The following is a 16,057-nucleotide window of genomic DNA, read 5'->3' as shown; positions in this document are numbered from 1 at the left end:
ACATTTAAAAAGTAGGTAGTGCAGTGACCCAGAGTATAAAGGACGCAACCTTATTAGCTTGCCCTGCGTCGTTTCCCCTTCTATTATGTCACACCGTATCCAATTTACCACACAATTTTAATAGGCTTACTAACGCTGTATAGCACCTTCCTCACAATTGACTTCCTTGGGACTTTTTGTGGGGTAGGGTGCTACCTAATGTGAATAAGGGTATCAGAATCTGACCCTTAGATTGTAAACTCTTTGGGGCAGGGATTATATATGTATTCTCTCTGTAAATCACTATATACTTAAATTAATCCCTCGCACCAGCACTCTACAATGGGTGAAGAGGGATAGGAAGGTGTCTCCATTTTAGCTTTATGTAGTGTGAGGTCTGCATGGTTTCCGAAGTCCAGTTTGAAAGGTGACAATTTACAATTCACAGTTATGAGAGCAAAGCATTTGCACAAGGGAAAGGCAGACAGAACTCTGGTTTTTGTTCTTCTCTTCCCCAGGGCAGTATGCAGAGTTCATTCCAGGTGGGCCCAGTGATCCAGTTCTTCTTTATGCTTATTTCCAGGGCCTCCAACCAGAGCCCATTCCGTATGGGTCTGGAAATTTAGTTCTGCTTTTGTTCCTCCCCTCCGAGGAGTTGTACTGGATATTTGAAGATCATGAATAATTATTGATATAAAGTTTGGTTTTGTCTCATGTTTTTGAATCTTTTGAGAGGCTGGGTAAGGATGGGTGAAAATTGGAAGAGAAATCCTGGTCCCCGTCATTCTCCAAAAGTTTTATGCATACAAGTTCCTCCATCTGCTCAGGATACCTACTTACTGAAGGTAACAGACTGATAGCAGGCCTAGTTTAGTGTTCTTTGTATTTCACTCACAGTCTGGGGTCTTACTTAACTCTTTTAGTTAAATGAAACAGAAATGTCTCTTCAGGAGCAGAGGTAACAACCTAGAGGGTGCTATCCATTCTTGTAGCCTAGTTTCTGTGTATATTTAAATGGTAAAGAAGGTTAAATTAAAACTTGCCTGTAAAGGTTTCTTCCTCAGGTTTAATTACTGCTTTATTTAATAAAATCCCCGTGCAATAGAACAATGGACGTAAATCCCCTCGTTACAGTTTGAAATCAGTATAGAATCAGATGTAAATTTAGTCCTAACTGTTAAATTGCCATGCGCTGCCTTGCTTTTACAGGACCTGAAGCGAGGCCAGAAATGCTACCTCTATAGCATCATGAGAGTTTATGACAGCAAACCTCTGAGGGAAATGCTGTCCCATCAGTACATGCTCAATCTCCAGCGCCAGAATTTGCTGGGTAAGTGCCGGCTGGTATTGCTGTGTGCATCAGCAATCTATAGAAATTGGAGACTGGAGGGTAAACCTGGGGTTTGAGTGAATAGGATAAGAAGTTTATGGTGCCATATAATACACTGGACACACAAAATGGAGCCTGGAATAGTTTGTAGGCAGAGGTGAGGAAGCCTTTGGCTGATGCGCTCTGCCTTCCTCAGCAGAGGCCACTCTGACAACAAGCAGCAAAACACTCTAGGTTTGATGTTATTTATTCATTCGCAGAGTGCCTATCCTTAGCTCCGGGTGTTATTTTACAGAAACATTGAATGCATAAAATCAGAAGATAAAAGATATTAAAAATACTATGTCCTCTCCTTCCATCAAGGTGTCCGAGAGCCATTCTCTTCATTCAGCCATCCCATCCCTCATCCCACACTCTTACCAAAGGCCAACAAAAATCAGATGGATCTTTGTGGCATGCCCTGAAGGTCAACAAATTTTGGCTTTGATAGACAATGAATTTGAGTTGAAGACCTTTCATGGAAATTGCCCTACCAGCCACACCCTCTCCGAACCCACACATTCCAGCCCAAAGAACTGTTAGCTCAACTGCCTGTGCTGACCACAACGGCAGAGATATCTACACAGAAAGGTAGCCCTTGAGGTAGCTGGGTCCCAAACTATTTAGGACTTTGTAAGGTCAAAATCAATTTATTAAATTCCACTCAGATTACAGGGAGGAGATTATGGTCCGTCTAATTAGAGAGGTAAAAATGGAGTCAAGTAGCAGAAATTTTCTTCTCATGATTAAGCTAGGACCACAGATGCACAAGTCTCAAATATCATTTCTTCTTTCACCACTGACCGCATTAGGGACAATGTCACATCTCCGTGAGACAGCAGCTGCCAGCAAAAGGTTCTGAAGCTCTAATTGTAGTTACAAATATTATCTTCAGACTTCATAGCTCATGCATGGCAAGGAGCACTTCTCATCCCATCAGTTTTAACACACCATGCTGCATGATGTGATGCTGCTGTATCACTTGTTCAGCTAGTTTTTATGTGCAGCTTGATGCTTTCCCAACGCAGGCTCCCCTCTCTGGTGAATTTATTGACATGCAACATCACTGCCCGTCAAAGATATAGCCCTTGTGCATGTATGTGTGTATAATATTTGATTCCTGTCCATTTTCCCTATCCTCTCACTCAGGTCATATTACTGAGCATGAAGTCAGGTTTTACACCTCCTTTCTGGATCAAGCTGAAGAGAGAGGCCCAAGGAAGGTCTCAGCTAGAAACAGCACCTCTCTGAAGTCCAGTGTTGGGAGAACTCAGCTGGGATTAACAGCCTGTAGTTCATAGAATGTAAGGCCAGAAGACATCACTGTGATCATCTAGTCTGACCTGCCGTATGACACAGGCCATAGAACTCCTCCAAATAATCCCTGTTTGAAGTAGAACCTCTCTTTTAGGAATCAGAGGAACAGCCGTGTTAGTCTGTATTCGCAAAAAGAAAAGGAGGACTTGTGGCACCTTAGAGACTAACACATTTATTTGAGCATGAGCTTTCGTGAGCTGTGGCTCACGAAAGCTCATGCTCAAATAAATTGGTTAGTCTCTAAGGTGCCACAAGTCCTCCTTTTCTCTTTTAGGAAAAGACCCAATGCTGATTTAAAAATTGCCAGGGATGGAAATTCCACTATATCCCATGACAAATTGTTCCAATGGTTAGTGTCAGTGTTAAAAAATTGTGCCTTATTTCCAGCCTGAATTTGTCTAGCTTCAACTTCCAGCCGTTGGATCTTGTGATACCTTTGCCTGCTAGACTGAAGAGCCCAGTTTCAATTTTGTATTTCCCAGGTAGGCACTTACAAGATATGATCACCCCTTAACCTTCTCTTTGTTAAATCAGGTAGGATTAGAAAAGGCAGCATGAACATACTGAGGTCCCAGTGGAAAGATGTCTGATAACTGCCTGTCCTTCACTAACCTTTTTCTGTTAGAGTCAAACTCTGACATTAATTGATATCAACTATCCCTCACTTAAACTTAATCTCCATCTTTCCCACCAATCTGTAGGAATTCACAGTGACTGAGTCCAGCCAGGTAGACTTTATGGGGACTGGGGGGAATGGCAGTTAGTCCATCTTTCTGTGTTTAAAGCACTGGCTGTATTTCAACGTTAAAACGTTTGCGATGCGCTGTGTGGAGGTGGGGATGGCTGTGTTGGCTGCCTTGAAGAGTGGAGAGGTATGTGACAAAAGCAGGCTGAGAGCGGGCTGGATGGCAGACAGCATAAAGCAGCATCTATCTGGCTATGGTACTGATTTAGGCTGGGATTTTCAATGGAGACTAAGGTAGTTAGATGTCCAAAGGCAAAAAACTTTCAGTGTAAATTGGATGCTGAACTTCCTTTGAAATCCCAGCCTTAAACATGAAATGAAGAATGTCAATGTGTAAACAAAATTAAAACTGTTCCACCATATGAACTTTCTGCTGGACAAAATAGAGGCAGCTAATCTTTTTAAAGTCTGGGAAGCAACTTGCATGACCCTGGATCCAATCTTTTGTCTGTCTCCTCCATTTAGGAACAAGGCCCGGGTCCACTAGCTCCCATTTCACTTCCTTCACAGTACTGCATATCTGCTTTGAGCTGATCTGCACCCACCTCCAAGTGACACAGTGATGGATATTGCATACGCCAGATATTCTATTCCTGCATTCTATGAAGGGCTTTCCCACCACATCTATGTCTGAAAGAACTGGGCCTCTTCTCCACGATACAATTAGATTCCAAACCTACCTCCCATAGCCCTAAGGAGGGCAACAGTGAGATCATCCTGAACCATGCCCCCTTTAACAACCAGAAGACAGGAATCCAAACCAACCTCTCTTGCCTTTAACTCTTAAGAAAGAAGGAGGGTGTAGAAAATTCAAAAGAATGCAGTAGGATTAAGAATTAGGAGATGTTACAAAAAATACTAACTTTGGTTGGGGCTAATTGGCATCCCAGCTGACAGTCGGTGCATAGAGGGCAGGGATAATACAGGCAATGGAGCAGAAGTGGTTTGTTCAGGCCAGGGCTGAAGCACATTTGTGGTGAAGTGGGAAGAAGCTGGCACTGCTGAATGTGGTCCGTAATTGGTCTGTAATTAGAGGACATCACTCTTCAAGGCTGTCAATCCAGACCCTTTTCTGAGCACCAAATTCACTTCAATAGAACCAACTGAATTTTTTCTATCAAAACTGTTTTTCGATGGAAAGTGGATTTTTGACTAAATGAGAGCTAAACTGGGTTTTCAGTGGAAAATTTTGACTTGGAAGACGTAGTCCAGCCAGGCAGGCTGGCCTATATGGGAGAGTGGGGGCATGAGGCACCCAAGCTACAACTCCCATGAGTAGGGTGACCAGATGTCCTGATTTTATAGGGACAGTCCCAATGTTCAGGGCTTTGTCTTATATAGTCACCTATTACCTCCTACCCCACGTCCCAATTTTTCACACTTGCTATCTGGTCACCCTACCCATGAAGCACTGTGGCAGCATAGGAGGACACTGCCCTGTAACTAAACATTGTAGCAAAAGGGTTCAGTTTTGATTTTCCCGATGGAAACTTTCAGTTTTGGTTGAAAATATCTGATTTGCAGGTTTTTGATGAAAGGTCGCAATTTTCCACAGGGGGAAACGCCCCCCAGCATTTCCTGAGCAGCTCTTCACTTAATCAGGCTAATTATGCAGCAATTAAAGGCCTTATTGTTAGGCTAACAATAAATCTAATTACATCCAACTTGATTGGGATGAGTAATAGCAAAGGGGGATCCTGATCAGCAGCACTCCATCTGACCCAATGAGAGCACAGGCTGCTGAAGACCTTGCAGGATGGGGTCCCTTGGATTGCTGGCAGTTTTCTGATTTTGCCTCAATTTTCTAGCCTTGGAGAGAACCACAAAGGCATGAAGTCCTAGTGACATCTGTGTCTATACAATCATAATGAATTGCTAAATGCACCAGAGCTGATGTAAATAAATCATTGTATCAGGCTCATTTAGCCTGGTGCCTATTGTCAATTAACTTGTAATACAATCCCAGCACTGAAAATCCCTTTTTCCTTTACAATTAGGTTTATCCCTAATTATAACTGGAAGACATCATGACAGTTTTGAAATACTGAGTTGTACTAAAGCTCACAGCAATATTTATTCATTTATTTAGATTTTAAAACACCCATCTGCAAAGATCTAGATGGCTCAATGATTAATTAGATGTATAGTGACAACCCAGCAATATTAAAAGCTTATATATTGGTAACACATTAACTCAGCCAACTAGTAAATCATAGCAGCACAAAAGCTCCTTTCACCTTATGTCTTATGGCAACATACCTTCAACCTTCCCCCAAAACTCCATCAAGGAAATGGTGAACCAGTGGAAACCAGTCCCTACATAACGACAGAAGAAGCAGGCCTTGAGTGACGGAGAACTTTTCTTCCTGAAGGTACCTCTTGAAGGACACAGCAACTGTTTAAGAGATCACAGCAAGGTGCTCAGATACTATAGTGATGAGTGCAGTATAAAAACATAAATTGTATAGAATATGTAAAGTTTACATGACACTTCAGGGGAGTGATGAAGATTGGAGAAGGAAACTGGGGAGGTAGATTGTAGTTGTACACAAGATGGAATATGGCACTGGGACTAGGACATTTTGTAGGTTAACCTTTTTTAATATCTTTTAGAGTAAGGTGTCTAAAATACCGTTCCTTTTGCAATGCTGTTCACTGTGCAATATTCTGCTATCCTATATACACATTCACATTTTTCTAGGACACTTAGGAGACTTTAATTTTTTACTGCTGAGCTCATTCACAAAATGTTTTCTCTATAAGGCTCTTTGATATAAAATATATCTCACATATTATTTTTGACCCCCACCCTCCCTGAGAGAACCATTTTAGAGAGGAAACAATGTTTTGCCTCTGGTGATCAGAGGTTAACAACAGATGGACTACAATCCTATTCTGCACCAGCCTGGAATCCAACCCAGCTCTACATATGATTTCCTCCAAGGGTTTCGCTTTAGAAAACTACTATTTTTTTAGCTAGCAAAGGGAGATTCACATTGTGGTAACAATCGAGAGTTCCCTCTGTTCTCTTCCCTGGGTAATGTTTTATTGCTGAAAATATAACATATCCTATATTGTGGATCAATTTCCAAAAACATACTCTCTCACTGTAATGAGAATATATAAAAGACAAAACAAACCATAAACATTAGTGGTATCTCAAGATGAAATTTTGTTAAGCATGGCATATTGTTTTTGCAATATATTTTACTACACCATTACAACATATTATTCAATATAGCACTGCTATCCATTACTGTAGCTATTTGGTATATACTGCCAATTGATTTAGCAGTTTAGTTGCATCGTTCTGTAGATTTTAGTAAACAGAAGACATTGTGCTAGATTATGAGTATGACTTGTGTGGCTGTGCATGGTAGTAAGGTCCTGCAAGGTCGTGGAGGACCTACTGAAGACCCTGAGTCTAGACATGGTGGTGGGAAAGAGCAGAGGAATCATGCCTGCTGTTCCTCACAATGTGAGCCACGATGAGGGACAAGGGCAGGATGGGGGCATGGTGTAGGCAGATACATGGTTCTGCCCCAGCCTATGGCCCAGCGAGCAGAGCTGGCTGGACATGAAGAAGTGTGGAGGGGGGGCAGAATATACCACATCTGATAATGAACTGACAGCATATGCCCTTCACGCTACATAAAACAGGAGCTCCAGAGAAACGATGATTCAGGGGGGTGTCTGGATCATACTCTCTTCCCAGAGCTTCCTTTGGAGAAGCGTCACCCTTTATCCGGGGCTGAAAGTAAACTCTCAATTTAGCCTGTAGGTGGTAAAGATGAAATCCAAAATTTTCTTGCTATCAAAACTGAAACATTGTTTTAAGTAGCACCTGACCAGACTGCTAAAGTGAATCTAGTTATTAAATCTGTAAACAGTGATGAGGAGCATGGTTCAAAAACCAGAGGGCCATATCATGCCGTTAGTTTTTCAGCAGAACTCGCCATCAGTCTCCTATGTGAGTTCCACTTAAAAACTGATGTCAAATCTATTTCCCTACCTATTGACACACGGGGCCTGATTCCCCACTCTGTTACACCACTTTCACACTCTTGTGGCACCAAGTTAAGAGAGTGATGTATCAGACCCATCATATTTACACCAAACCCAATACAATATATTGGTGTTAAGCAATTAAATAATATAATGTAGTTGAACAGAATGCCAACTTTTCATCCACAAAGAACACCAGGAAATCTTTTCTTTTTTTTTTTTTTAGAAAAAAGAACATTTTAGAAAAAAGAACATAACAATTTGAGCAAATGCAAAGGGAAATCTATCATCAGCACTCAGCAAATGAGAAAATGAATGATTTAAGATGCATAACATATAAACTTTTTTCTTAGAAGTTATCAAAGCCAGTAAAAGATCTAAGGAATAAGAAATAAGAATAAGAAAAGAGAATTCAGTAGGGTAAAAAGGAAAAAGCTACACACATTAAAACAATAACAGGTCAGTTTGCTGTAGTAAGACACATTAATAGAGTATAAACCTTTAAATGCAACTTTGTGATTTAGCCTGAGTGGGAGAAAATAGTTTTGAAATCTCCAAATCAAAGAGGTATGTCAGAACTTCAGATGTCTGTCTTTGATCTGAGCGTCTGTTTAAAAGCTGAAATGCTGACTCTGGGTCTTGGATGTTCCATGATTTCAACTTTAGAAAGTAAAGCCCAGGCTCTGCACTGACATACACTTCACAGATTGACATCATATTCCTAGCACAAAAATGATACGGCCAAATTCTACACTGTAAATCCACTGAAATCAAGGGCTGCATGAGGTATAAATAATAAAAAAAAGAATTTTGCAGTACCTAATATTAATAATATGTTTTCCAGTTGCATCCACAATGTGCTTGGCATTTTCCTCATATGTCTTTGCCTCATATTTTCTACTGTTTTTTGTACCAAGCGAACAATACCTTGTCCCAGCAGTTCGCAAACTGTGGGTCGGGATCCCAAAGTGGGTCCGAGTTCATTTTAATGGGGTCGCCAGGACCAGCATTAGACTCGTTGGGACCCAGGGCAGAAAACCGAGTCCCAGGTCCCGCCACACGGGGCTGAAGCCCAAGCCCTGCCATGCAGGGACCTCAGGCTTCGGCCCTGCGCAACGAGGCTTGGGCTTTCTGCCCTGGGCCCCAGCGAGTCTAATGCCAACCCTGCTGAAGCCCGAGCCCCATCACACAGGGCTGAAGCTGAAGCACAAGCAACTTAGCTTTGCGGGCCCCTGTGGCGTGGGGTTGTGTAGTAATTTTTTTTGTCAGAAGGGGTCACAGTGCAATGAAGTTTGAGAACCACTGCCCTATCACAACCCCACACCCACCCTTTTCTGTGGATACTCTTCTAAGGAAAGCATTGGAGACAAAGAACTAGCAAATACACTCAAGAGAATAATTGTGCACTATCAGGGGGATAAACCAGGTAACTTAATACTTTCCATGATTGGCAGCTGTGTTAAATTCCACATGAGAAGCTGAAATTTTATGCAGCAGTGAGAGCACCTGAAAGGATTCTGTTTCTGCTAGTGGCAACCAGAGTTATTTTAAAATCAGTTTGTAATTTTAGGCACAGTCTGGAGCAAGGGGTGATGTATAATCTCCACCAAGACATTATGCAGAGACACTCCTCCGATTCATAATTCCTCTCTCCTTCCTTGCTTCAGGGAGGGGGTATAATTTATTGCTAGACTTTACCAACAGTTGCACTGCCCAGCAAATGGGGTTGGTGATGCCAAAGCATCACTCCCTCCCTCACCCACTTGCCCTAGGGTGGGGGATAAGTATATAAGTGTGCAGCAGCTGGCTCTGCCTACACACCTGAAGCTAAGCACCAGGTAGTCTTACTCCCTAATGTAGATCCAAAACTCAGCAACTACACATTTGTTAAGAGACAGATTGTGAGCTCCTTCCTGACAATGATGAGCAAATATTCACACAAATAGTTCCACTGCTTGCAATGGGGCTACTCATGTGAGTATTCACTAGTGCGAGGAAGGAGCTCACAAGCTAGCCATAAACAGATTTTTTAAAAACAATCTTCCCTCAGAAAACATCTGCAGCCCTGTCATTCCTGTAGATCACCAACCTGAGCAGCAAAGTCTAAAAGTTCAGATTCTTCCAGACTTACTCACCACGTGCAGTACCTTACTCTGGAAATAGTCCCACTGAAGTCAATGGAGCTCGATTCTGAACCTCTATTTAAATTGAGCATTACCTGATGCTGTGCCTAGTCCCACTGATCTCAGTGTAGCTGCTCATGGAGTAAAATGCTAAGACAAGATCCTCATCCCCACTCTGGCCCATTTATACTGAGTCAGAGGGCTGGAGTGACATAAAAGGGCATCAAAAGTCTCCTGTCTGGTTGGTGTGTGTGAGTAGAGGAGGATTCTCGTAGTATGAGCACAGCAGGAGATATCCATATTACTGCCTTCCAGAGAACTAATCATGAGCCCTGATGCTGGGTGACAGGAGGGGCACATTGGGCACAAGGGCAACAGCAAATAGCATTGCAGAGATTCCAGGCCATGCTATGGCCAATAGGGTAGCCCCAGGGAGGCTGCTGTAACATAGACAGGGCCCCAGGAACATCCAGGATCAGGAAGAAGAAAGATGCCTTCTACCTTAACCTCCCATGCCTTCTGAGCTGCAAGTTGGGCATTACACCTCTTAGAGGCACAGCACAGAATCCTACCCTGAGTATTCAGTGTGATTAAAGGTATCAAGAATCTAGCTCTGAGTAAGGTACTATATGTAAGCGGGGGAATAGTCCCGCTATTGTGGGGAACTTTCCTGGCTTCTGCACTACCCCGGAGAAGTTGGCTAGTGAAAGGATTTGAGTCCTCGCTCCCACTTCCTTTACCCAGTGGCCTCCCTGCCCCTGAGGACTCCCCTTCCACTCTCCTGTCTGGCAGAGTCCTCGTAACCCCAACAAGGCTGGGCCCAGGATTCCTGGGGGGGCTCGACCCCCAACCCTGCTGTGGTCACCTAGCACAGGAACTAGGGTGTCCCCACTCCGGAATACTCTCTGCACTGGGCACTTCTCTGACCCACTGACCATTACATACAAGTTAAAGCAAATGCAAGTTATTTAATCAACAATTAATTTAAAAAAAAGTAAGGAAAAATGGGAAAGGTTAAAGGAAACACATCAACCCGCTCTGTGGCAGGGAACATCACAAACAGTGTCTCTGGAATGTCTGGGCAGTTCACAGTCTGTTCCTTGTAAGTCCCAGGCCGCCTTCTCAGGCCCTGGCTGTGCTGCAGGGATGCTGGGGGTTGGACACTTGCTCTGGTGGTGGCCACACGCTCTCAGGCTCTAAGTAGTAGGACCTTCTTCCCAGTGTCACTCCCGCCCTGTCGGGGTTACGATCCAAGCCTGGCCTGCACAACCTCTTGGCTGAAGTGTCTTCCTGTGCTGGGCCTGCTGCCCAGGAACCCCCTCGCTCTCCCCAGCTGCTCACCGCACCCCGCTCCTGACTGCTCCCACCCCAGCTCCACCACTCTGTCTCAGCACTGCTGCTGCTGCTCTGCCTCCAGCTCCCTGGGCTGCTTCTTTGGCCCCTCTAGTTGCTGCAGCTCTGCTCCCAGGACAGGTCTGCTCTGCAGGCTGCTTTTGTGACTCTGCTCCCAGCACTGACCTGCTTCCTGGGCTGCTTTTCTGGCCCCTCTGGCTCTACTCTCTCTGGGCTGTGCCTCTGGCTTTGAGGCCGCAGCTCTGCTCCCAGGACAGGGTCTGCTCTCTCTGGATCTGGCCCAGCTCTGCTCCCCAGCTCAGCTTGGGCCCCTGCTTTCTCCTTAGCTCGGCCCCATGCTGTCTGACCCAGGCAATTCCAGCTCACAGGGAGGATGGGACCTCCCTGGTCTCCTGACTCCCTGATTAGCCTGCCCGCCCTGTCATTCAGGCTGACCTGGAGCACTGGCCTCTCCCTATTGTTCCTGGGGCCTATGAGTCTCAGGGTCCTGATTTCCCATAGACCCTTCCCCTTTTAGTACTGGGAGCTAGCCAACCAAAACACCACCACTGAATGTTAGTAAGGGGGCAACAGTCCCCGTACATATACAACATGAACAAGGCTGACAGAATAAGGATTGAAATGAATTTGCCCTTCCCACAGCCATACAGAAGAACTGCAGTACAGTAATGAGATTATACACACAGCTACGAATACCAGCTGCAATGAGACGCAAGAAGTAATGAGGTGATTTATTAGCTACCATCCATCCTGCACACCTCAGCACACTGAGCTCTGTCCTGGGCTCCTTTGCAATTGATTCCTGAATGACAGAATTCTATTAGCATACCCTTCCCTTACTGTCCACAGACAAATAAGGGGAACAGTCTTGTAGCCAATTGGAACTAGCAAAACTTTACTCCACAAAATATATATGCTTACTTTTTTTTTTTACACCAAAAATTAGAGAGGTAAAAGAAAGCAGTAACTTGCACTGTTTCCTGTATGGAATGGAAAACATACAAGCAGACCACTACTGCAGTGAAATCCATTTAACCATGAATGTGTAGGGCCTGACTGAGAATGCCTTATTCCCAGTACTGAGCAGTGACTTCCATGCCCAGTACCCCTCAATTCAATATCATTTACTGATCCAGATTGGGAATGGAATTTGGTGGGACTCCTCCTGTGACTAACTTCTCACCAGTGTGAAGATAGGGTTCTCAGTCTTTCCCTTAAACACTATTCATCTTTTTTCCTACAGTAGTGCCCTAATGCCCCATCAGGATCAAGATCAGAGGACGTTGTGTGGAGCACTGTACCAAACACAGATGAAGAGCCTGTCCTTCCCCAGGGCAGATTATATGGCTGTCAACATATTTTTCTGTAACACAAATGTATTTCTGAATGTGATCTCAAAAAAACTGAAAAAGATTAAAATAGTAAGGCCCGGAATGTGAACTCTCCTCATTCACGGTGGGTCAGATCTGTTGCCTCTACTGTGGTTTAATAGTACCTTACTTCATCAGGAGCACCACTGACTTCAGTAAGACTAGTGGTGGATTACAGCACTAATCAGCGCAAGTAGGGATATCAGAAACTGGCCTGTTCATAGGCAATTACTCACACAAGTACTCCCACTGAGGTCAAAGGAACTATTCATGTGATTAACTGCTCACCATTGTAAGGGGTCACAATCTGGTCCCAAATGAATAAGCTACTATCTCAAATGGCTTTAAGAAGGCTAACAGAATAAGGACTGAAATGAGTTTCCCCTCCCCAGACATTTTATCTAAACCACCAAAATTTACTACAAACATGCTGTTTACATTAAAAAAATATTTTGTACAATTTTTGAAGCAAAAATATCCCTTTTAAAAAAATCAAAATTTTTTTTTATTTTTGTTTCTCAAAATTGTTCTAGTTGGATACAATTTGAATTTCCTTTTCTGGCTTTTGTATTTTCAGTTTCAGTTCCTTCCACCACCCTTTTCCCTTCCTCTTTCAGTGGCAAAATGAAAAAAGAAAACAATAGGGGGGAGGTTGAGTTGAAAAGGGAGAAAAAAGAAACAAACCAAAAACCAAAACTTTTCAAAAATGAAAGTTTAAAAAAAAACAAGAAAAACTGGTTTTCAAAAGGAGGTTTTCAAAAGGACGCTAGATAGCCATCTGTCTTGGATGGTTTAGACACAACAGATCCTGCATCTTGGCATGGGGTTAGACTACATGACCCTTGTGGTCCCTTCTAACCCTATGGTTCTATGATTCTGTGAAACCTGCAGAACAAGAACGACTTTGACATTTTCAAAAATTTTCCTGAAAGAGGGTTTCCATTTTTTCACCAGTTCTAGTACTTATTTTGATTGATCTATTAAATAATAGATAAGAAAATGGAATTTGAAAGGGAACACAGACTGACCAGATTGTCAAACCCAGAAACCAGGACATGTTGCGGGGGTTGCAGACAGCTGCATATTTGGTCCAGAGTCTTGGTGGAGCATCAAGAAGATGCACCTTGGAGAGGTTGGAGGTAGTGGGGAATGCTTCTCTGCTCTCTCTCCTCCCTCTGCAGAAACATAGCTTGGCTAGGAGCAGCTCTGCTGTAGCATTATAAAAAATAGGAATCAAAATGTTTTTATTTTACATTATTTTAACCCAAACCAGATACTGGAATGGCCTTCAAGAACAGTGAGAGTCCAAGTTTTTGAGGGCATTTCGTCATTGCGGTCATTTATTATTTATAGTGCAATAGTGCCTGAGGCACCAATCAAGGATCAGTTTCCCATTGCACTAGCCACTATACAGACTCCTCAGTCCTTTCTACATTACAGCAGTGCACATGTCCGTAACTACATTGCTGTCTAGACAGGTACTGAGCTGACACCACTGCTTATTGTATGATAATTTGTTTGTTTTATTGTTACAACATCCTTTTCCCTCCCCCACACCTCCAATGTGTTGGTTTCATCCGCTTGTTGTGTCTTATTGTAACCTAGATTGTCAGCTCTTCGGAGCTGAAATGTCTGTCACCAGAGCCCAGTCTACAATATGGAAATTCACCCCCACTTAACTAAATGTTACGACACTGGTAACACATCCAAGTACACTACACCAGTTTGAAATACTCCGCATGTGGTATAAGGTGTCTACATCAGGGGTTTGCATGACTGTGAATTTCCTTAATTTAGAAAGGCTTTATCTAAGAGTTCACATTCTGGGTTATATCAAGACATCAAAAATAGGAGTACAGGGAAAGGATGAGGTAACAGCAAAATTATCATATAGCTATCTGTGGTACAGAGCCTTCCCACCCACCCCCTTCCACAGCATGTGAGAGCCTCACCACCTTTGAATATACAGCCGCACTCCAAAGACTGGGAACCCAGGCCCAGAGAGACTAAATGATTTACCCAAAGTCACACAGGAAGCCTGAAGTGAAGTAGAGACTGGAGCCAGGATCTGAAGTGAAGTAGAGACTGGAGCCAGGAACTTCCACATTGCTAACTAGCACCTTAACCATTAAACCACTCTTCCATTCAGCTTATGAATGCTGTAGCCAGATCACCTTACTCACTGGAGAGAAGGAATAGCAAGATGGCATCATCTGATATGTCTGGTGGTGGGTGGTCTTAAAACGCACATGAGCTCAGCTAGCTTGCTATCAATTTCACCACCTCATTTGTCTGACAGCTTCTTCAGTAGGTCACCATTTGTAAAGCATTTACAAAAACAGGGACAAAACATTATGGGTGAAATGCTGACCCTATAAAAGTCCATGGGAATTTTGCCATTGACTTGAAGACGGCCAGGATTTCACCCTAAATTTTGTAAAACCAATATAAAAACAGGGATGTTGCTGGGTTTCAGGAGGTCATGGTCACCCTAAGGGAGAGTAAGAGGTACATTTCCCGTTTCCTCAACACTGAGCTCATTTGGAATTGGATTCAATTTTGGTAAATGGACTAAAAGTTACCCCACACCGAATGATGTAGCTATAGCTACACTTGCTAGACTCAAAAGGATTCCCATTAAACCTTGAAAAAGACCCTATGGCAGCAGTGCACAGAGTTGTGTGTGTGGGAGAACAAGAATTAAAACTGATGATATTAACTACAAAGAAAACATGTTATGCTGATGATATATGTCGGTCATTATTAGATTTTTCTAGCTCTTCAAAATATTTGAAGGTGGTCAGGTACCACACATTGATTAGCTCAACTGAAATGTCTAGACAGACAGATACTAACTTCACTTCTGTATGTGTGACTGCAACTGCAAACATCAATTCCAGAATTATTAAAATAGAGCTGAATTTCCCTATCTCAAATGAGTCTGAGGTAATGCCTACATCAAAAGATATTACAAAACATATTTTGCTGGCTGGAGATTTAATTTTAGTTTTTCTGCTGAATATTTCTGGTTCTACAAACAATAGGAAAGGAGACTGATCCAATGCATTTCTAATGCTTAGATTCTATAGGTACATTATGTAGCAGTTAGAGATTTCATCTTTAAAACTGGATCAAACAGTGATTCTTGCATAATGTTTCAATATGATTACTGTAAAGGGGAGTTGACTTGAATAGTGAAATGGATAGCACAAGAAATAACATATTATGGAATCAAAGTAAGAAAACCATCTGAAAGTAAATATACGTCCTATAAAACAAACAAACAAAATTAGACATAGTGAGGTTGAACCCACTTGAAGTCTCACTATAGTAAAAAAGATTATTGCATGTCCACTATTGTTTACCTTAGGCATTTTGAAAACACTTATTTTCTCAGATTATTACAGTGGTTCCTATATGGGCCAGAGGATCTACACAAGCTGTATCTGCCAAGAGGTGATTTTTTAAAAACTCATTCTTATCCAGGGGCTTGTTTATGGTTCTCACCATTGTAGCATATGAGCACCACAATATCATTAATGAATTTTACCTCACAACAAGCGAGGGAGGGAAATGTTAACAGTACCATGTCCCAAGTGGGGAAAAGTGAGGCAGCAAGTGACTGTAGTAAGAAGAGGGCCTGAAACATAAGCCCATGTATCAAAGGCCTGGTATGAGGCCTGAGGCCTCAATTAAAATAGTCAAAGCTTTACTGACATAAAGCAAAGTTAAGTTGTAAGCAAGAGGCAAGCCCTGTTCACAAAATTTGGCAAGCACAGGGCTAATATTGCAAAAA

At 42.7% G+C, this 16,057-nt stretch overlaps 1 protein-coding gene across 1 annotated transcript; it reads left to right on the top strand.

Moving 5' to 3' along the window:
- Window positions 1-6,556, top strand: FAM216B (family with sequence similarity 216 member B). The gene is given in 6 exon segments (XM_075128683.1): window positions 1-452; window positions 454-521; window positions 715-824; window positions 1,189-1,309; window positions 2,498-2,652; window positions 3,053-6,556. Coding segments are annotated over 5 exon segments (474 nt in total). The 5' UTR covers window positions 1-429; the 3' UTR covers window positions 2,650-2,652; window positions 3,053-6,556.
- The last annotated feature ends 9,501 nt before the right edge of the window (window positions 6,557-16,057 follow it).

The sequence above is a fragment of the Caretta caretta genome, chromosome 1 (genome assembly GCF_965140235.1).
Source record: "Caretta caretta isolate rCarCar2 chromosome 1, rCarCar1.hap1, whole genome shotgun sequence".
Lineage (NCBI taxonomy): Eukaryota > Metazoa > Chordata > Testudines > Cheloniidae > Caretta > Caretta caretta.
The sequence above is the reverse complement of the archived record's forward strand: the minus strand, read 5'-3'. Positions and strand labels throughout refer to the sequence as shown.